Source organism: Bacillus rossius, chromosome 2, assembly GCF_032445375.1.
Source record: "Bacillus rossius redtenbacheri isolate Brsri chromosome 2, Brsri_v3, whole genome shotgun sequence".
NCBI lineage: Eukaryota > Metazoa > Arthropoda > Insecta > Phasmatodea > Bacillidae > Bacillus > Bacillus rossius.
The window spans coordinates 123,862,529-123,883,935 of NC_086331.1; the positions used below are offsets into that span (position 1 = coordinate 123,862,529).

Genomic DNA, 21,407 nt, shown 5'->3' on the forward strand with positions numbered 1-21,407 from the left:
TCTATATTAATATTCTTTTTTAAAAACATCTTGTAGCAACCCAGACTTCTGCCCTCCCCACTGTCTAAATGAGGTTTTTTAACAATTAATTGTGTTGTCTGATCATATCCAGTACTATGATTAGGTTTTCTGATATGATGGAAATAACAGTTGATTATTCTTTAAAGAAATATTTGTGCATTTGCCACATATTTTATGAACAGAGTATGTATTTATTTAATGTTTTTAATAATTCGGGTGGTTTGTTTACTAAATTGTGAAGAAAAAAAGCTTAAAGTTATTTTTAACTATTTTTTCTTACTCTACAATTTCTTTATAAATGTTTGAATATTTTATGTTGTATAGTTGGCAGTCGTTTTGTTTTTGAATTTGGGCATGCTGACGAAATAATTTTACCAGTCACGTAAGAATTGGAGAGAAACAGAGGTTGCTTACGCATGGGCTCGTGACTTATTGCCATGTGCCAGTATTGGTTGATATTTTTCTGTTCAGTTTTTTGATTAGTTGAAAATAATGTCACGTGAGCACCCTTTGTGCTTCCTAAGGAAAAAAGGTGGACATGTTAGTCGTGTTGTGGTCGTGGGGTCACAAGGTCGAGGCTGGGAGGTGGCCAGAGAAATAGAGGGTCGAAGGTAGCATGTAGGCAGTTTTTAGGAGAATATTTAATAGTTTGTTCTGCTCTAACCTCTGTGAAGCTGCGTAACTGTCCATTTGTTTTTCTGCTACTACACCGTGATTGTAATAATACACAGAAGTGACCTGTGTGTTCCCGTAGAATGCTTATCAGTGCATGCTATCGTTACTTGCAGTTCCTTCATATACACATATACTCTCACCATGTACACCAAAAAAAAATAGGTTTGAAAAAATTATTAATATAATTTATTTACTGTTAAATAAATACCTTTACAAATTAATAAACCCTTTGTGTAGACAAAAATATGATAAGCATGATAATCAAAAATAATATTTGTGTCTTGAACAACACAGATTCATATTTATTTAGTATTATAAAGACTGTGAAAACAGTTCCAAACCAGATATCAAGGCTTGTTTACCTATAAAACTTGTTACTGTACAGAATTACAATGATCACATTTATTTACCAAATAACAGTCAGTATCAAAATCTCAGATTTAATTGCAAACTAGTTATAGCAACCCTTTAGTTGATTCGCTGATTTATTATGCGGTTCGCTCCGGCTAGACAAAATCAGTGGTGAGCCAAGAAATGTTCTCGCAAGACCATTGAGCGTGAGCGTTCTGACAGTTCGATATTTAATTTTGCAAGAAAATACTTCACTTGTTGCGCAGTTAATTGGTAAAGTTATACACACAACTTTTTTATAATTTTTCGTTTCTTTAATCTTTAAGTAGGCATTGAAATTTTTCTTCCTTGTCAGAGGCATGGCCACTAACCGGGCTGGTTAGTCTCCGCATTTTCCCTCACAGTCTGTTTCTTTCTCTTGCTGCCCTGTCAGTGCTTGTTGCAGTTACTCCCGCCTGCCTGCACGTATAAGCCCACAGCATCGCCAGCACGTTGCTGTCTAGCTGCTCCTCGCTCCCATCAGCTCACCCAAAACACGAGCGCAGCTCTGCAACTGTCATGCATTTCCTGTTCTGGCTTGCTAGGGAAAGACAGGCTTTATGTTTCGATGCCCGTCCGTGCCAGAGAAGCAGGCGCATCTGGTATACGCCAGCATGGCGACCGTTCTTTCCCCACGCCCCTCCCCCTTCTTCACTGTAGTTCTAGGAACACGGGGTGCTGTCCCCTCACCTCCAGTTAGGCGAGCACCAGACATTTATGCCCCTTTCCCCCCAAGGGGATGAGCCACATCCACACTGGCGCCCACGGTGCTTTCTGGCGTTTCAACCACCAGGGCACACCACGACTTGAACTCCCTTCTCCTCAAGGTCTTATGACTGCTCAGCTCTGCACGCCATCTCTTGGCACTGCCAACAACCCAACGTCACCCCCGGTTCATCTCTTTGGGTGGTCCGGCAACCAAATTTCTACACCCTGACACGGACCCCTGTGGGCTCATGATCGCCTGGCCTTGTCCTTTTGGGCTCATTTTCCAACTTTCACCACTTCATGATGCCCATAGTATCTTTGCAGCTGGAAAGAGGATAAGTTTCTACCAACATGTGAATTTAAAGGGAAAAAAAATTGGCATCTAGCTCACTTGCTCTAGTGTGAGCGAACATAGTGCATCGTTTGACCTAGTGTTTAAATCTAATTTGTTTAAGAGTTCTTCTATACATTTTGTTAATCAGAGTCTTTTAAAGTAATAATGTAATGTTACCACGGCCGGCCACACTTTTGTAACATATTTCTTTGGTACTGTATTTCTGTACCCATGGTTGCTACAAGCTTGGAATTACAAAATTCCCTGACTTTTCCAGGTTTTCCAGACCTGAATTAACAAATTTCTCTGACCTATCAGAAACAAACAATCCTGAGGGACCATTTGATGTTGATGCTTTTTCTGCAGGCCAAGGTTTTATGTACTGTTCAAATGTCCCATTTTTCATATTAAAATGTAAGAATACCAAAATAAATTAATAATTACATTATAAAACCTCTTTTATCAGAAGAAAACACTAGCAAATGACTTCCAACTGCACCTATAATATGGTTTTACTCAGTAGAACTCAACCCATTGAAATTTATTATTGGTAAATTTGAAGGCAAGCCTCTTTTCTGGAAATTTTATAAGTTGCATTTTTACTTCCAGACACATTTACAATCATTCAAATTGTTTACCAGTAGTTTACCATTCTTGAGTGGTTAGGTTAGCTCATATGTTACAATTAGTGTGAAACCATAATAATCAGTTGAAATAGGTTGGCTGCATTAAAAATATTTTAAATAGTGAAGACCTTTGGTTAGGCTAGGTTAGCCACATTAAAAATACTTAAAAAAAACATTTGAAAGATTTGTTATGAATTACCTATTACAGCTAACCAAACCTAAAATTTGATGTCATAATGAAAAATTAATAGTACTTCATAGATTAACACTAGTATAACCAAATCTGTAATGTAATTTAAATTACAAATAATATAAACTATAATTATTTATTTTGTGTTTCTTGAGGTTGCCAGTTTCATAAGTTGAAGCTACTTGATTTTGAAAGCTAGTTTAACAAGTCACTCACTTTATACCGATGCCCTTGCAGATTTTCTCATTATGGTCATGCCACACTTCGTAGCACATCATGCTGTTTTAACTTTAATTTTTTTTTAGTTTTGAATTTCTGGATGATTTCCGGCATTCAAACATGTGCGGTCTGGTTTTCCATATTTAATATGTTTTGTTTAATATTAACACAGAAGCCCTACTTACGCATCCGGTCTAAACTAACATTGCAGAAATCACAAATATATTCTCCTTGAAAATACTTAAGTCTTGATATCCTTAACAAAACAAAAATTTCATTCAAATTTTATTGGTAATGATAAAAATAGTCTGCTATTTTGAATAACTTTTCGTAACTTTATCTTTATTAATCAAGCTGGTAATCTCCAGATTAAGATTTTTCAGATTCAGATTATTATTCACATACAGGAAATACTTAGGTTACATACATATTAAAATGTGTGTCCCAGCCTTACAATGCTCTTTCCACGCACACATGTTTCTATAATATACAACCATAATTAATATGTCTGACTTAAAGTAAAGGAATTGTTGTTTGGGGAAAAATATATATAAAAAAAACCTTAGCAAAACCATATACAGCAGAAAAATTTTCTGCATAATAAAAATTATATGTAATTTCAACATCCTAAATATAAAACAGAAACTTTATGTCTTGTTTGGTAATCCATTTTTTTTACTAGTTCATTATGGATCATTCTTTATGATATTTTGTAAAAAAAACATAACGACAAAAACCAATTATATGTCTCTTTAAAGAATAATATCTGTGATTAGAAAACCTAAACATAGACAAGACCTGGTGTAAAAAAGAAACACAATATACACAATTTTAATACCAACACTAATATAAAACAGAACAAGCTCTTTTAACAATTCTCTGGGGTCATCAATGATTATTAGTACTGTTAAGGAGGATGTTGTTTCAGCGAGTCCTTAATACGAGGGTGAGGTTTGACCTGATAAATGTCATATTCAGCAAGTGTTGCAACTAGAGGGTTATGATGTAGGAAGGAACAGTGGAAAAACTTGACAGCGACGTGAAATGCCCATTCTGCAACAGATAGCCGAGAATCATATGTAGGCTGGCGTTAAAGATGGAAGTCTCCAGAATTTTTGTAAATAAATTCAGCGTCGGATTATTCATTGATGATATAAGCCTATCAAAATGAATGGCCGCGTGGTAAAATTAACGCAGTTTTGAGATCAAAATACGTGTTTTTGCGAACGATTTCTATAGATTCTCCTGAAACTATTGAGTAAAGGCTGCCAAACTTGTATGTAAACAAGCGTAAATATGTTTTTTTTTGTAAAAACATGTAAATATGTTTTTTTTTTTTTGTAGAATCATGTTTACTGAAAAAAGTCATAGAATTCACGAAAAGAAGGAAAATCATCAGTATTTTGAGAGTATTAACAAAAGCTGTATTTTCAGTTTCACTTTTGTCAGCACAAGAAGAAATTCCAGGAATAGATTGTGATTTCCCTGAATTTTCCAAGAATGTGCTGACAGTTTTGAATTCCCAGACTTTTCCTCATTTCCCCCGATTTTCTAGTCCTGTAGCAACCATGAGTATTGTATTTTTATAAGGCTATGTGTAACGATTTTTGCAACGTCCTTTTGTAACACTATTTTGTAACCTGTTATGGCCACGCATACACCTGGCAACAGTGCCGGTTTTGGGCAGACATACAGCTGGCAACAGTGAGGATGTCATGATTGGATGTCGGACGAGGGAGTGAGGACTTACGCCGGAAATTTCGCAGGAATAAGTAGCATTTTTGTGATACACCATGATGAAAACCAAACTATACAATGGTGATGAGGATGCACGAAGCACTGATTCGTGTGAGGGAAACATTATTGATTTACATGTGTTTCATCCACATTCAGTGAAGGTTCTATCGCGTTATAACATGGCGTCGTCATTCACCAAGTACAACCATTCCCACCCAGAACCCTAGGCTGAACAACTTGAACGTTTTCAATTTTGGTTGGATTAAAAAAGGCACGTGACTGATGACCATAAGTGAGGGTTGCTAATCGAAATACTGGACAACCACACCATTCGTGACTAAAGGACTGGACTGCGCCTCAGACCCTGCGTGACCGTACACATGTCGAGCTCGTCAACGTTTTGAACAGTAACATTGCACCCAAAGTAAACCCCATGGTTTACAGTAAGTTCATCAACAGACATCAGAAGCCAGTTGAGAATGTTGTCGTGTACACGTCCAAGTTTAAACGTCTAGCATAGCCGTATAATTTTGCCGGAAAGCCACAACCATGGTACTATACCAATTTGTTTGTGGCCTGGGCAATGCTGACACACAGCCAAAATTGTTCTCTGAGACAGAGTTGGCTACCACAAAGGCTTTAGAAATAGTGCAAATGTTTGAACTTTTCAGAAGCGAATGTTTTGGAGATTAGGAATTCTTGCATGGACAAAGTTTACAAACTTCATGCCAGTGCAACCAATCGTTCAAATGTGCATCTCCATCTGTTAGTTTTACGCCCAGCAAGAATGTGACCTGCTTCACACAGGCAGAAAAGGGACATACTGCTAGAACTTGCCCACTTCCCAGAGATAAATTTAAATGTCAGAAATGTAATAAGATTGGGCATGTCGCAATAGCTTGCAAGTAATTGGAGAAAGATGAATCACATTTGGTGGAGGAAGACCATATAAATTTCACTGCAGTTGGTTGTCACACTCCCTGCAGTCACACTGCAGCTGACACCCTACCACAGGCAGGTTGGTCACACCATTGTGGTTCTGACGGGCCATTGCTGCAATCTGAAAGCTTGTTTTTGTTGCCTAATTTATCCCCATACCTAAAAATAAAACCTTACTTAATGCAGGTACTGACTGACAACTTCGTCGTGCACTATGAAGTTGATTCGGGCTGTTGTCGAATTCTAGGGTCGACCAACCTGTTTTGCATCACACAACAATCGAGTTGCACACTTGGGCATCTCAATCCCTGACTCTTATTGGTGAATTCCACAAGCGCCTGTTCAGCACAAGCATTTTCCATAAAATTATTGTAGCTGAATTAACTCAGCCAAACCTTTCTTTCACTTTATATAATTTGTCTAATTTTCCAGAATTTGTTACATGATGTGAAAAAAAATTTTTAATGGGAGTCTAAATATTATTCTTAATATTGAAATTCAACATTCGTATTCACGAATAATTTTGTATTTGTATTCAATTCGAACTCAAAAAACTGTTATTCACACAGGCCTAGATGTTACTGGATTTATATTGGACAGATTGTTAAAACTAATTATGATGTATAGTTGGAATATTAATTTCTCTAGTCTGCCATCTGTATGAATATTTATTCTAGAGACAGACTATGATATGGTCAGGAAGAGGCATTCTCTCAATATTTACTTATATTCACTGTCTTAATTTAATTTAATGCATTAATGGTATTGCTTCACAAGGCTGGAAAACACCAGCTGGAACTCCATGTCCTGCTTATGTATGAGTCAACAAACAGCAGCTTCTTGCACTCTCCCAGCACCTTCTTCAAAGAAGGAAAAGAAAGATGGTCTCAGAGTGTCAGGTTGGAACTGTAGGGTGGGTAGTACAGATGCGCCCTTCCCAATGGTAGTAACATGGTTGACTGTTGTGGTTTCTGTGTGAATTCCAGTGACAGACGTCTAACAATCACATTTACAAACAACAGTCCAATGTTCATCCTTTGTCTAGGAATGCAACATCAATTAAGTTCTACATGCTTGCTGAGCACTCTCTGCTGAAATCGCCTTTCTAAAAAATAGTTCATCGCTGTCACTACCATTAATAAAAGGAATGTTGCATGTATCACAAAAATTACTGCCCACCCTACATTTCAACTATTTCTGAGAAATATTACAATCATTTTATATTATAACTCAATTTTGGAATTAAAATATACATACCTTTATTTCCTTAAAAATAATATAACTTGTCTGACTTAACTACAAGTGACAAAACTAAGAAAGATTCTCATTTTTTCTATTAAATAAAATAATAAACTCCTTTTAGTAGCATAAATAAATAATCTATTACCTATCACCTGCTACAACACAGTAATTAATAAAGCACTCAATCAGCCTTTTACTTGAAATGTCATGCCTTTACTCAGTTTTCTGGGCTCACAACTTGGAAAGACCCTGAGTCATAATATAAAACTGCAATGCACCAGCTATTAAGTGATCACTCATGCATGAACTATATAAGAATTATGTAGCCACAACTGTTTAGCAAACTTTAAAGTTCACACAGATTTTTTGTATTTCTTATCCAAGGTTTCCTGGTTATAAACGGTTACCTTAAAGGTTTTAGGGTTCACATTTGGTTACAATTCTAGCAATGCCATGGTTGCTTCTACGAGGGTGCTCATCTTACAGCCTTTCACAAACTGCACTACAGACCACACTTCAGGAACAGGCATAGCTAGCTAGCAAGGTGTGAAGTGAGGAAAAAACTGATTATATATGTTATCCAGGTTCCAGGACATGTACATATGTAGAATATATACTACAAGTTTCATGAAAGTTAAAAAAATTACATTTGTAGTAATAATTATTTTTGATACAGTACAAAATATAAGTTTACAAAAGTTTTTCAGAAAAATTAATAATAAAATAGCATATAAACAATAATCATTTATTACATAATTTAGTCAAAATATTTGTTAGCTCATACCATATTCTTTGGAATTTATACTAATCAGTGCAATCTTCCTTGATTAAAATGGATTACTGGGTTTGTACTGTAAAACATAGTAATCACCATTAAAGTATTTTTGATAGTAATTTTTTTTCAATTAATATGCTACAAAAATCTAATGCAATCATAGTAACCATACCACCAAAAACTACAATTTTTCAGACATGACCACACTATTTTTTGTTAGTTAAAAATTTGTACATCAACTAGCCAATGAAAGATGTTCTGAAATAAAATAGATTTGATGTAGTAGCCTCTGTTGAGTGTAAGTCTTGCTACTAAAATTTATTACTAAATAACTATCATGCTCATGCACAATGAGAAATAAACAACAAAATTCTTCCTGAAAAATTAGGCTTAAAACATTATCAACTGCTTTCTATGAGTTGTAACTACTTTTCTGAAACAACATTTATGTTTTACATGCTAAATTATTTCTTAATTTGTAAGCTCACAGAAAAGAATGTTACAATGGTATGCATTCAGAAAAATCAGTGTACATAATTTTTAAACATTCATAAAGCAACTCTAAACAAATATATGTATATTATTTTCAGAAAGGTATACATCCTCATTCATTGGTATAGAAATATGAAAAAACAAAATGCTACCACATGGGGCAATTGTTATCCAAACATCAAAAGTTGCATAGCTAAAACTATAAAAAAAAAACTTTACTGATCACATAAACTCACCAAATAATTTGATAAAAAAAGAAAGCTTGTAAACTACAAATGGTATTATGTTAATATAGGGTGGCCACAATTATATGATTTATAAATTCAAGGATACTTATTACAAGGATTTGAAGGACCAAAATTGTGTTTCTGAGGTTCAGCCAATGAAAGAAAAATGATGAAAATAATTCAAAGCATGAACATTATTTGCTAGGAGTGCATGCCATGCATGAAGATAACATTGCTGATGGTAGAGTTCTTCACTTCACCCTCCACACATCCACATGGTGTTCGAGATTATGGTACAATTTTTTTCTGATGATGGTAAATTACACTCAAACTGCAGGCACTTGACAAAATTTTTAATACTACACACAGTAGTTTTATAATATTTTGCATAAATATGTGACTTAGGCTAATTTTCCCACACTTGCAACAGTTTATACTCAAATGAAACAACTTGAAAATGTTGGATCACACAGCCATGAATCCTACAATCTGCTACGGTGGAGACATTATAACTGAAAACCAAAAAATTTAATTCTTACTTTTTTTAATAGTAAAACCATTTTCTTTGCAGAATATTCTTAAAATGTATTATTTTCATAGTGTTACTTCAAGTAAAAAACTTCCATGCATTCCTGCTTAAAACAAAATAATTATAGACTATTTAAATTTTGATTGGTTTTTGCAAGAAAATTATCAACATATATAATTAGAAACACACCTGCTCCAACGTGTGTTAAAAACCATTGAAATCATAAGCAATGAATTGTGTCAAGCTAGTGTTTTGACATAATATAAGATTTGACTACAAATTTCATTACTGTGTATCTGAAAATTTATTTTATACAATGATTGGTAAATTATTTCCACTAAAAGCATTGAAAATTCATATGAATTTATAAACATTAAACATGTTTGGAGTACATATTTCAGGATTAACGAAGCACAATAAAAAAAAACATTAATAATGATAATTTATCAGGTTATCAAACAAGTTAGGTTGCTTATTTTGATAGGACAATATAAAACCTATAAATACGTTCAGATGTAAAAGAATTATTAAATTTGCTGTAACAAATTCTGCCAAAAAATGTTATGCTAGCTTGAAAATTAAAAGCAGAAAAGAAAGGAATTTAATAGACATGCTTACTTTTTCTGCAAATTTAAGAACGTTTTTATGCGTCTACATGCACTGCATGGCCATTATCAAACATAATCGCTCGGTGACGGAAAAATTAACTGGTCAGAAGTCAGCCATTATGTGCTGTTTTTTTGGAATTTACGAAAATTTGATAATCTAGTAAATTTGTACCGGAATTTTGATATAAGTAAAATATAATAAAACATTAGAAACACATAATGTTTTTCAAGAAACACAGCCATATGCGGACACATATGCATAAATACTGAAAAAATGAAACCAACATCGCTCCTATATCAATATCTCAATTATCGCATATTACACAGACTTGGCTCAGACTAAAACATAGATTTAATACAATATTTATTTGCTGTATGGGCCAAACAAACTTTAAGAAACAATAAAATTCCAGGACACATGCCAAAATTCCTGCACATTTCCAGATTTTCCAACGACAGTTAAATTCAAGGACAATTCCTGCTTTTCAAGGATTTAAGGACATGTGGCCACCATGTAATAGAGTATTATAATAAGACATCAAACCTACATTTAACTTTCTCCTGTTCATTACATTTTACCTACTGCACAGCAGCATCTCATGCGGAAATAATGATACTACTATTTTAATGGTAATAGAAAACTGCAAGTATAATTCAAAAATCAATACATGAAAAAAATAAGTTTTCTACAGATGTGCTACCTCGGCCTAAGGCTCACCTTATTAAAATCTCTCTCCTTCCACATCTCTTCGACTGCAATGCAATAAATTCGTAACAAAAAGCACTCTCAATTTTCACTCTGCATGAAACAAATGGACTGTAAACTACCAGCTGTTACTTGACATTTCAAAGTCTACATAAGATAATTGATAAATGGCAAAAGGACTATAAGAAAATCGGTATATAAAAACAAAACTACCAAAACACAATTTTATCAATCTCAGTAGGATGCACACCAATAAAAAACCTGTAACTAGTAAGCCAATCCCAACTTAAATTTACCAACTGGAAGACAGTGATTTGCAAGAATAATAAATAAGAATTCATAATGTTATACTTTGTAGTGACTGTTACATTGAACCAGGCCGCTTACATTTCAACATTCCCAGCAGAGAACTCTGTGGCACATCGGTGTCCTCCTCGGTATTGCCTTATTCCTCCTCCACCCTGTGTGTTGCTCTTGTCCTCTCTTTTTAATGACTACCCCTCCCAGGGGTCATCGGGTGTGCGCAGAAATAACACGTGCGCCCGACTCACATAAATATGGTTCAACCCCTAATTCATTCTTGTTCTGGTAAGATTGTGCACGAGTTTTGTACAAAATCATCACAACAAGTACGAGTGAGGTGAGTCATAGCAAACTTTAAGTAATTCTTCAGTGTTTACAATAGGTTTGTGGTGGTCAAACTATGTAGTCTTAGTTTAGTTTTTCTCTGTAATTCTTGTTTGAATTCATTCTCGGTTTCCACAATCTAAATTTTCTTTGGGTTAACTGGTTCTGCATTTTATATTGTATCTGTGATTTTTACATATCTTATAATTTTTGCCACGATTAACATCAATGCATCTCACGGAAAAATGCTACACATTTTTTAAGTCATTACCGACTTGAAAAGCACCGTCTAATGTGCTGGATCTTTCACCCTATTAAACAACTGTAGGGTTTGATTGGTTTGAATCCTTGATTCCCTACTTGGTTGTGGCCTTAGTATTCTGAAAATAGTCTATTTCTATTATGCCCTCCCTGGACAGCCTGCGTTTTGTACATTCTTGTTATTCTACCAGTAATATTATAGAATATTATTAAATATACTAAATAACTACCTTATGATAATGTATATTCTTCTAGAATAATATCTCACTAATTGAAGACCATATATAGTCATTTTTATGAGTGTACATATTCTCAGATTGCTTACTGCTTTGTCAAGTAAGTTAAAGTCATATATTCATTTTTAATTGGGCATCCTTTTAAATTTTTTTTGTGATTTAAAGATCTTGTATATGATAAGTAATTTTGTCTGCAATTAGAATTTGTCGTAAATTTGATAAGAAGCTAACTGTATTATTAAAGCTGTCCTTATATTGAGGCCTTAAATGTTTACTTGTACTAGACTCACAAAAGAAAAGAAAAGAAAATCAGAGTTTGTGAATTTGTTTTACTTTACATTTTGCCTTAACTTGTTATCACAAGGTTACTTCTCATTAAAACAAAAACTTAAAATGACAGTTCTTTGCTGTTTTCACGTGACGTTTTCACAGGACTGTAACACTTCAAACCCAAGGGGGGTGCCCACCAGACTGCTGCTTTATGTCTCCACTCTCTACCTTGTTTGTTTCACATGTGCGCTATGCTACTTTCCACACGCCTATTGACCTGGCAGGCACCTGGCGAGTGATGTGATTGGCCGACATTCGGCTGGAGGAAGGGACACCAGAAAAAAAAAGCAAGAATTTGTGTGTGCACGGTTTGCGGAATCTTATCTTGAGCAATGTTCAGTTAACTTTCCCTCTTCGGCCATTTTAAATGACAGTGAACTAGTAATGTACACGAAAGCAATCTTTCGATGTCTTATCATGACAGGTTTCCATGATGCCAACAATACATTTTTTTTGTGCTATTTATTTCCCCAGCTTGTAACAGCAACATTTCAAGATGAACACTGCAACCACGACTCTCTAAGATGCGCATGTATTGCTGCATCCATATTTGATTTATGGGAACATTCTTATGTTAGGTCTGTGACAAGCATGCCTAGGAGAACTGGTGTACTGAAGTACTACTTATATATTCCTCCAGCCTGGCACAAGTTTCTCTGCGTGCTAGTTTGATGAAAGGACAAGGAACTGAGAAGAAAGAATAACTTAATGCTGAGAGGTAGAAAATTAAATAAATAAATAAAAGAAAGAGGGAAGGGGGAGGATTGGGTGACAGCTGAATTTCCAGCAGCCAGAGAAAGACAGTGTGGCGACACAGTGTCGTATTATTATGAGCCGAGACACACTACACAAAGACTTCACTTGTGTTTAAAATTCTACTGTAGACAAAAATATGGTGCAGCCCTAATTCGAGGGCAGCCCTTACAGTGATAAGGATTATCCAGGCATCAGTGGGCCCCAATTAACTAGGATAATTGAGAGTTTAATGTAATTGCAACATTTTACATATGAAAATATATATTTATATATATTTTAATGAGAGTTCCCAATGATTCGTTAAATTACAACTATATAATTAATATAAACTAAAAACAAGTAGTTTGTTTGCATTAACCATAACAATTTTTCCCTTGTTTTATGTTTCCGGAACTGAATTCATTTCTTTTACTACAAGAAGTTCCTAATGTTTTCTCTGAATAATTTATCACTATTTTATAATTCACAATATTTATTATTCATATTTATCATCTGCCTAACGACTTTTGGCAAAATAAAGAAATCACTTTCCGGAAAGCATGAATGTTTATACAGTGCTTGTTTTCACGATGCCACAGGTTTGATATTCTTGTTTCTGTTGTACGTTTGTTTTGGTATAAGACAATACAAAATGAACATAAAAGTAAAGCGTGGAAGTTTTTCACAATCAGTTGTACAGATGAGAGTAAGGCTATGTGCAACATTTGTAAATGTTTAGTTCCATGAGGTGGAAAAATGGCGTGGTCATTTAGTACTACAAACTTGAAGCTGCATTTAGAGTATTCTCATTCCACAATATATGCAAATTTCTTGTTTCAATTTTCTAAAACTAATCAAAAACAATTGGTGGAATGCCGTACGAACAAGAATGGCGAAGACAATGTTTGAGTACCTCCTGAATATTAAAACAATTATATTGACAGTAATGTGGACACTATTTTGCTATACTTAAGTGAATCAACAAGAACACGTTCATGTAAAAGTAAAATTTGCTGTAAATGTAATTTTTACAATGTTTATGAAATGTTATAAAAAAAAGGTTCCTCCCCTCCAAAGATAACAAATTTGATAGACAAAATTATCTGCAATGACTTGTTACCACTCAGAATTGTGAAGAACAAAGGTAACTTTGGATTTATTTAGTAACCTATCTGAATTTTAGGAAAATATTAGTACTGGCTTTTATTTATCAGCATATTACAATTACTGTACAATGGTGTGTTACAATTACAATTTGCAGAGAGTGCATCTCCATGGTCAGTGCTACTACTTCAGTGAATTATGGGCTTGTAAACAAAGCACATGTTTCTGGCAGTCACATGATCCTTGGCATTTTGAGTTTACAAGGTGCGCAGAGTTCAGTCAGATGTGCAATTCTATATGATGTGCAATTTATACTGGATAATGTACATTTTTACAGAATTCAATACTAGTTTAATTTTTAGCCAAAGGTTTCAAAAAGTTACTTAATTTCTTCGGACCAAGGTAGAACAATTTTGTCAAGACATTGCAGACCTATGTGATGTTGCAGCTGAATGACTTAAAGAAGTTCCTGCATAGATGGAAATTGCATCATTCACTATTGATATGTGGTCCCAAGCATCACAAGATTTTATGACCCTGTCCTGTCATTTAATCAACAAAGAGTGGAAAAGACAAAATATATGTCTTAAGTATTACCATTTTGCTACTCATAACATCATGCTGTAAATATTTCTGAATTTATTTGTAGTCACTTGGAATTGTGAGGATTGAAAGAAAATGTACATTTATTTGTAAGAGATAATGCTGCTAATCTAGTTGCATGTAGGGAATCTGGCATTAGTACTGGGGGCTGCAGTGTTTACACGCTGATACTTGTAATAAAGGATGCAGTTTTCACACCTATGATTGACAAATCTCCTCCCTAAAGTTCATTGAATACCATAATTACCACAATAAGCTGCTCCCTCGAATAAACCTCGCACCCCTAATATTTAGACCATAACCCAAAATATTTGTTCCTTAGAATAAGCATTGCACAAAATAAAAAAAAATAAAAAAAACTTTGGATTATACTCCAAGATTCTCTAAAATGTTTATTCTCGACTTACAAAATTATCCTAAATTATAAATCCTTTAAGGTTTTCTGTAAAAATTATAGCATTCTAGGTACCTTTGTTAATGTTTACAAGTTATTTTTTTAGCACTCTTTAGTTTTGCCACAACAGTACTACATATTAAATGCACATATATTTCCATTAAAAAACTTTATGTAAATACATGTCTCTGAAGATAAGTGTGTTAAATGATTAAATGTTTACCGTGATGCGAGGAAATAAGTGATGGAGTAAAATGGCTGCCGGCCGCAACTATTTTGCTTACGGCAATGAAGCGCCTTTCCTATCTCGGCCACAAATGACCAAAATTAATAATACACTACAAAGATTATAAACAAAATAAATCAGGAAACTGTTGAAGAATCACACAGAACAAATTCTCAACTTTCAGTTAAAATTTGTATTGCAATACCATCACTTAAAAAGAAATCTTTATTTTTTTACTCGTCACGTAAATGACTTTCAGTGACAACATACTTTCTTTCCCATTTCCTCATAATTTTTAATCATTTTAGGGTTTTTTCAGTAATCGTACTGCAAAACTTTGCTAAAAGTTGCAATGTCTTTCTCACAAAACTACGTACTTTCTAACTACATGTAAATGTCCATTTATGAAAACGAAACAATGTCAACATTTATTTTTTATATTTAAATATATTATTTTTCTTAAAGGAATATTACTAAAATATAAAGCAGAGTGCAGAACTCACAAGAAAATTCCAATAAAAAAGTCTTAATATCATAAAGAAGGCTACCCTGATCACAGTTAATATGTAGGTTGAACATGTGGACTGAATTTTTTCGTTTAAGGAAGTACACATCCAAAGAAGAATGATGTTAGAAACAGTTGTTAACGCCCTCGCCCACCTGGGCACACATACGGAGTGCAGAAAACACAATTTAAAAACTGCTCAAGTTATCCGAGTGGTGTCTGTTTACGGAAAGTATTTAAGAGTTCGCTGAGGGCGGATGAGTAGCCCTGTTTCTGGATTTCATTTTTAAACTGTTTTTTCAGAAGAGTGAACATGGATAAAATGCATGTTTTCAGAGTAATTTTTAGGCATCAAACACTTGGTACATATTATTGAAAGAACTCAAGGGACTTTAATTACACCTATATCTTTATTTCACCTCACTACTTAAATATCATAGTTGCCCTATGTATGACATAAAGAATGTGTGTTGGTTCAGAGCCTTGCGCTTAAAGCATCACCGACTATCGCACTTATCATTCAGCCTCACTAGCACAAATACACCCCTGGCTAGACCGGTCCCTTAACACGTATAACATTAAACTTTATGAAATTATACAGTAGTACTTTTAAAGGCCCGGTTGTAATCATGTGCAATTTATACCATGAAACTATATAAAACCGAAAAAAAAAAAAACTTTTGATATTAGACAATATAAAAATAAAATACTTTAGAAAATTAAAACGTTGGGAAATTACATTATAAATATATTTTTTCCACAAGCAGTCATTTTTCTCAACATCCACAGAATTTTCTCTCTCTCATATCTATTACCATTTTTATATAATAGTGTATATATTTCTCTGTGATTCGTGTCGATCAATAACCTGGGAACTTATGCTTGAGAGAGAGGGAGAGAAAAACAGAAGGTATAAACTTATCATTTCACCATTCACTTTAAAATACATAAAATCATTTTAATACAATTCATTTTTTATTTCATTCGTTAGTGATAAGAAATATCATGTAAAATGAAAACCTACGTGGCACGCGATAACTGAAAATTTACCCCGCAAAGCACGAAAACATTAAAGGAAATGTGAGTCATGTATCACGGGTGAGTGCATTATTCTTCATATAAATATTTAGAGGTCTATTAACAAAATATTTTACGGTAGCATTAAAGTAATGTATAGCTGAAAAAGTGGTAGAAAAAACCTGCTGTTCATGAGGAAGATACATTTCTAAAATAAAATCAGGTGGTTCATGTTTTAAAAAAATTTAAGTACACAGAGCTTAACTTTTCAGGTCATGAAATGATCATTCCTGTCTCTTAGTGAGAAGTTACACAAAAAATAGTAGGTTGTGTGTGTGTGTGTGTGTGTGTGTGTGTGTGTGTGTGTGTGTGTGTGTGTGTGTGTGTGTGTGTGTGTGTGTGTGTGTGTGTGTGTGTGTGTGTGTGTGTGTGTGTGTGTGTGTGTGTGTGTGTGTGTGTGTGTGTGTGTGTGTGTGTGTGTGTGTGTGTGTGTGTGTGTGTGTGTGTGTGTGTGTGTGTGTGTGTGTGTGTGTGTGTGTGTGTGTGTGTGTGTGTGTGTGTGTGTGTGTGTGTGTGTGTGTGTGTGTGTGTGTGTGTAAATGAATGGCACAAAAAATCCTTTTTGCTACATGCCTTCACTATCTTTTCATTTGGGCAGACTAGCACTAGGAGTGAAAAAAAGGAGGAGGGGAAGATGGCACCAAACATGAACCACGTAGTCTGCAGTTTTCAAAGACTTAGAGCGGTATTCCAAGACATTCGGGTAAGGTAGCGAATAAGCCTTGCCATGTTGGGATACAACCGTAACCTAACTCGCGGGCTGTATTCCAGAGTGGTAGCAGTTTTAATAAACGGTGCCCTACGCGAGGTTAGAAACAGTTGCACATTGCAGAACGCGCACCTACTTGACGTGTCTCTACACAACATTTGCTTATTTACATTTACATGAGCGTAATAGAAAAAAAAACAATCAGGTGTCTGGTTTACAGCTACAGAAGTCTTTTTTTATAGTTCTTACCAACATTTGGTAAAACAGTTTTTGTAACTGAAAAATATTTCACAGCATAAAGGATATAAAATTAATTATTTATATGCACATATACATACTATCATTTATATTGCATATATATATATGTTATTTTAGTATTAAGTAAAAACTAGGGTCCATAGGCCTACCTTAAATGAAATAACCAAACCAACGGACTGAGATATATATTAGAAGTTGTTACAGAAATTTCTCAAATAAATAATATTTAATTCATTTTACACATATCATAGTGTTCATAATGCAATAATACATTTTATAAAAAAATAAACAAAAAAAATAGTTCCCTGCTTTCAGGTTTTGAACTTGCTATTAGCCATACACTTGCTTTTGTGTACCTTGCACTTTACCACACTGCTACGGAGGCTCAACAAATTTCTCAAGTGCTTCTTTTAAGTTGCAATTATTTCTTGTTATTACCAATAAAGTGTACAATTATATTCCAGGATAGTTTTGCTCTCATAAAGTTTCATTTGGTACACTAATACGCTTGGTACGTCCCTGGATGTTCATGAAAGTGAATATATACAAGTTAATGGCACCACACGCGGGTCCACTATCTGGACGATATCACTGAAAAAGTGAGCTCTGCAAATGCATAGAAGTTTGGCCAACAGATAGAACACCAAAATACGTTTCCTAAGGGTTTGGGAGTGGTAATGTGCACTAGAAATACGGTTAGGGTACAGGTGTAGCATTTTCAATACCTAAACCCTTAGTTTTGTGTCTTGGAATACTGTGCATACTAACCTTTCTTGTATCACATGGAGTGAAGATAGTATCTATTCACTGGCGAAAAAGTTATTCTACATTCGCCTTCTGGATACAAACCACACTTTACCACATCCACTAAAGCTTGAATCATTTTTTGGTGATGTTCACTCCTAATATAACGGATAAAAGATAAGGCAGAGGTATGTCCCCCGACATCTGCATTTTTCCAGGAGTCTACTGTTTATCTTTCTCCTTTTTAAAATGACATAATTTTAACTTTACTTCAGACACTTGTAAGCAGTTGATTGGTAAAGAGATTTAAAAATTATTGCACAATTTTGTCTGAGGTCTCACAAACATTTTATGTACGAAGGATTTGGAAATTGCATAACAGTATGGATCTGAGAGCTTCATATTTTTTACTTAATAATTACCGAACAATACATATGTACTAAGAACCATTCATCCTGGGACACTTAAAAGTTTATTAAATGTGCATGTAATGACCATAAAACCATTAATCAGGATTGTAATGACTGAAAACAATTACGTTTTCCAGGATTAAAAAAAATAACTTTCTTAATGGTATCCAAACTATATATATATATAAAATAACAAATTTTATGGAACAAAACCGTCAAAATTGCTTCAGTGGAATGGTATTTAAAATTTAAAACTGACTAAAAGAAAAAAAAAACTACCTATTACAATGTTTCAATAAATATAAAATAATAACTTTTACAATAAATTTTTTGAACAATTGAATCAGTGCATTACACACTCAGAAATTTTTATATAGCTAATAACATAATCAATTGTATGAAGACCACCAAGAGGAAAGAAAGTACACAAAACTAAAGGGATGCCATTAAAAAATTGACAAAATATTATTAATGAATATAAAAATTAAGTGTGTTCAAAACAAAAAAAATATTAAAGCATCATATGCTACTAAATTTGTTTCTATGTGCTTAAAGCCAATGTGTAGGCCAGACAATACTTAATACTTTTCTATTCATAAAATCAATTTGATAACATTTGATTTTTATGATCTTAGCTATCTTCAGGTACACTGTAGTCAGTTTGAATTCATCAATATTAATATGATTTATAATTTATTTTTTACGTAAATACTACCAAAGAATTTTTAGTTCAGAAAATAAAATTAAGAGATAACACTTGTTTCCTTTATCTCAACCACTCCATTGTCACCTGAAACTGAATAAATATATACATGTAAGACACATAATCATTCTGAAAAAATTATATGCAAAAATAAAGCTGCTCAAATTTCTATTTAATTCTCCACAAAGGCCTAATTTAAATCAACTGTAAGATGCCAAAACAAGAAGCACAAAATGCACATATAGTTTTAAAAGCTTTCCACATGCTAACACTCTACCGACATTCATTAAGTATATGGAGCATCATGATAAAATAATTGTACAGGAATAATGTAACTACACCATAAAAAAGCCACATTTTCAAGGCTGGGCATCTAGGTTATGGCAGACATCTAAGGCATTAGCGAACAGCAACACAATGGACAGGGCAGTGGGCGATGGCAGTAAGTACCTTCCTCAACATCTGCCTCCTCCTCAATAGCCGTATATTTGTGTGCTTCAGCAATATCCATGCTACTATTATTCAGAGCTAATCTTTGCATCTTGTGGACCATCACTATTGCGTGCATCAATTGCTGTGGAGAAAAATAACAATATTTGCCTGAAATGGTTTTGTCTTTAACTGATTCACACAAACAGCGGAACCTAAAATTTTCAATATGAATTTGCATATAAAAATAACTACATCGTTCAGAATAAGTTTTATTACATTGTTATTCTTGCTGCTGATATTAAAATAATCTCTCAAGTTTAAAAAAGGTAACCTAACCAGGAGGCTTAACACAAATTTCAAGAGATGCTAGCTTATAAGGCACCTCATGCAAATAACTTTGACATAACATTTCTTTCTCGCACAATCAAACGAAAGAAATGAGAAATCATGTAACGTCCCATAATGTTTATTTTACTGCAATAAAAAAAAATAGAACATTTCAGGTAGGTACATTAAAGTTCCATGAAAGTATAGGATGTAAAAAAAGTGACACTACATTCATAGGTATAAAATGGAAAAGCAGAACTAAATAAAAATGAACATATTTTACAACACTGTAAACCAAATTTATTTAGTGGGGTGGATCACATTACTTTTTTAAAATGGCCCGTGAAGTGCACAAGCACAGTGCATATCATGATTGTGCTCCAGTGAGAGTTACTTAATCATTGTGGTGAAAGGCATTACTGGAAACTGGCTAGTGCCACTGAGCTTGTTTAGTGAAGATATGTTTTGTTAAAGTCTGTAAGGTGATAGAAGCACAAGAAATACTTCCATCAAGCATGAGTACAGTGTTCTACAACATGGACAACTTAAAAAATTCTGCAATGGACTGCCAAATTCAACAACACAGCCATCACTCTAATGTACTTGTGTTCAATAAAAACGTGAACAGTCAGCAGTGAAGAAGATAATGTTGGCAAAGTTGATTCAAAAGGTGCTTCAACATTTTGCATGTAAGTTTCTGTCAATCCCTCGGTCTCTCAGCAGCAGACTTTATTTTAACAGTATCTCTGACAGCCCAGGGCAATAACCATAGTCACCAAACATTATGGTAAAAGCTCCAATAACTAATAAAGGTCTAATTCAGTAAGTAAAGAGGCTCATTTGTGTTTCCTCCACAATAATAGATAAATGACCACACAAATACCAACTTATTCTAAAGAAAAAAGTTCACTCCAATAAATAGCACAGGCTTAATATGCCATCAGGACATTATATTAAGTTTTATTCAAATTTACTTAAAAAAAAAAAAACAACTCTGAAACTAGTATCCTTCCACTTGTACTAGCTGTAATCTGGAATAAGAATTTTTGTTCATACCTGTTAATGCAAGCAACAAACTTTGAACTGTCAAGAAGGCTGAAAAGAACAACATACAAACGAGCAATTTAAACCATCATTGTACTGTCTCCCTGCATCAGTGAAGTATGATCCCAACATTCTTATCTGATGGTACCGCTACGAGATGTTGGAACCAAGTAGGTTACAAACAAACACCAGTACAGGTCTTAGCATTTAGAAAGGGGGGGGGGGAATATATTGAGACTAATTTTGCTGGAAAAAAAAAAAGTT

The 21,407-nt window shown here is 34.1% G+C and overlaps 1 protein-coding gene across 4 annotated transcripts in view; it reads right to left on the reverse strand.

Moving 5' to 3' along the window:
- Positions 1–21,407, reverse strand: part of LOC134529751 (calcium/calmodulin-dependent protein kinase type 1) — a 111,299-nt gene that overhangs the window by 12,461 nt on the left and 77,431 nt on the right. For 2 of the 4 annotated variants that reach the window (XM_063364146.1, XM_063364148.1), the window contains one exon: positions 19,791–19,914. The exons of the other annotated variants lie outside the window; for them this stretch is intronic. In XM_063364146.1, coding sequence (XP_063220216.1) covers positions 19,791–19,914 — 124 coding nt within the window. The remainder of the gene's footprint in view (positions 1–19,790; positions 19,915–21,407) is intronic. 4 annotated transcript variants of the gene reach the window in all.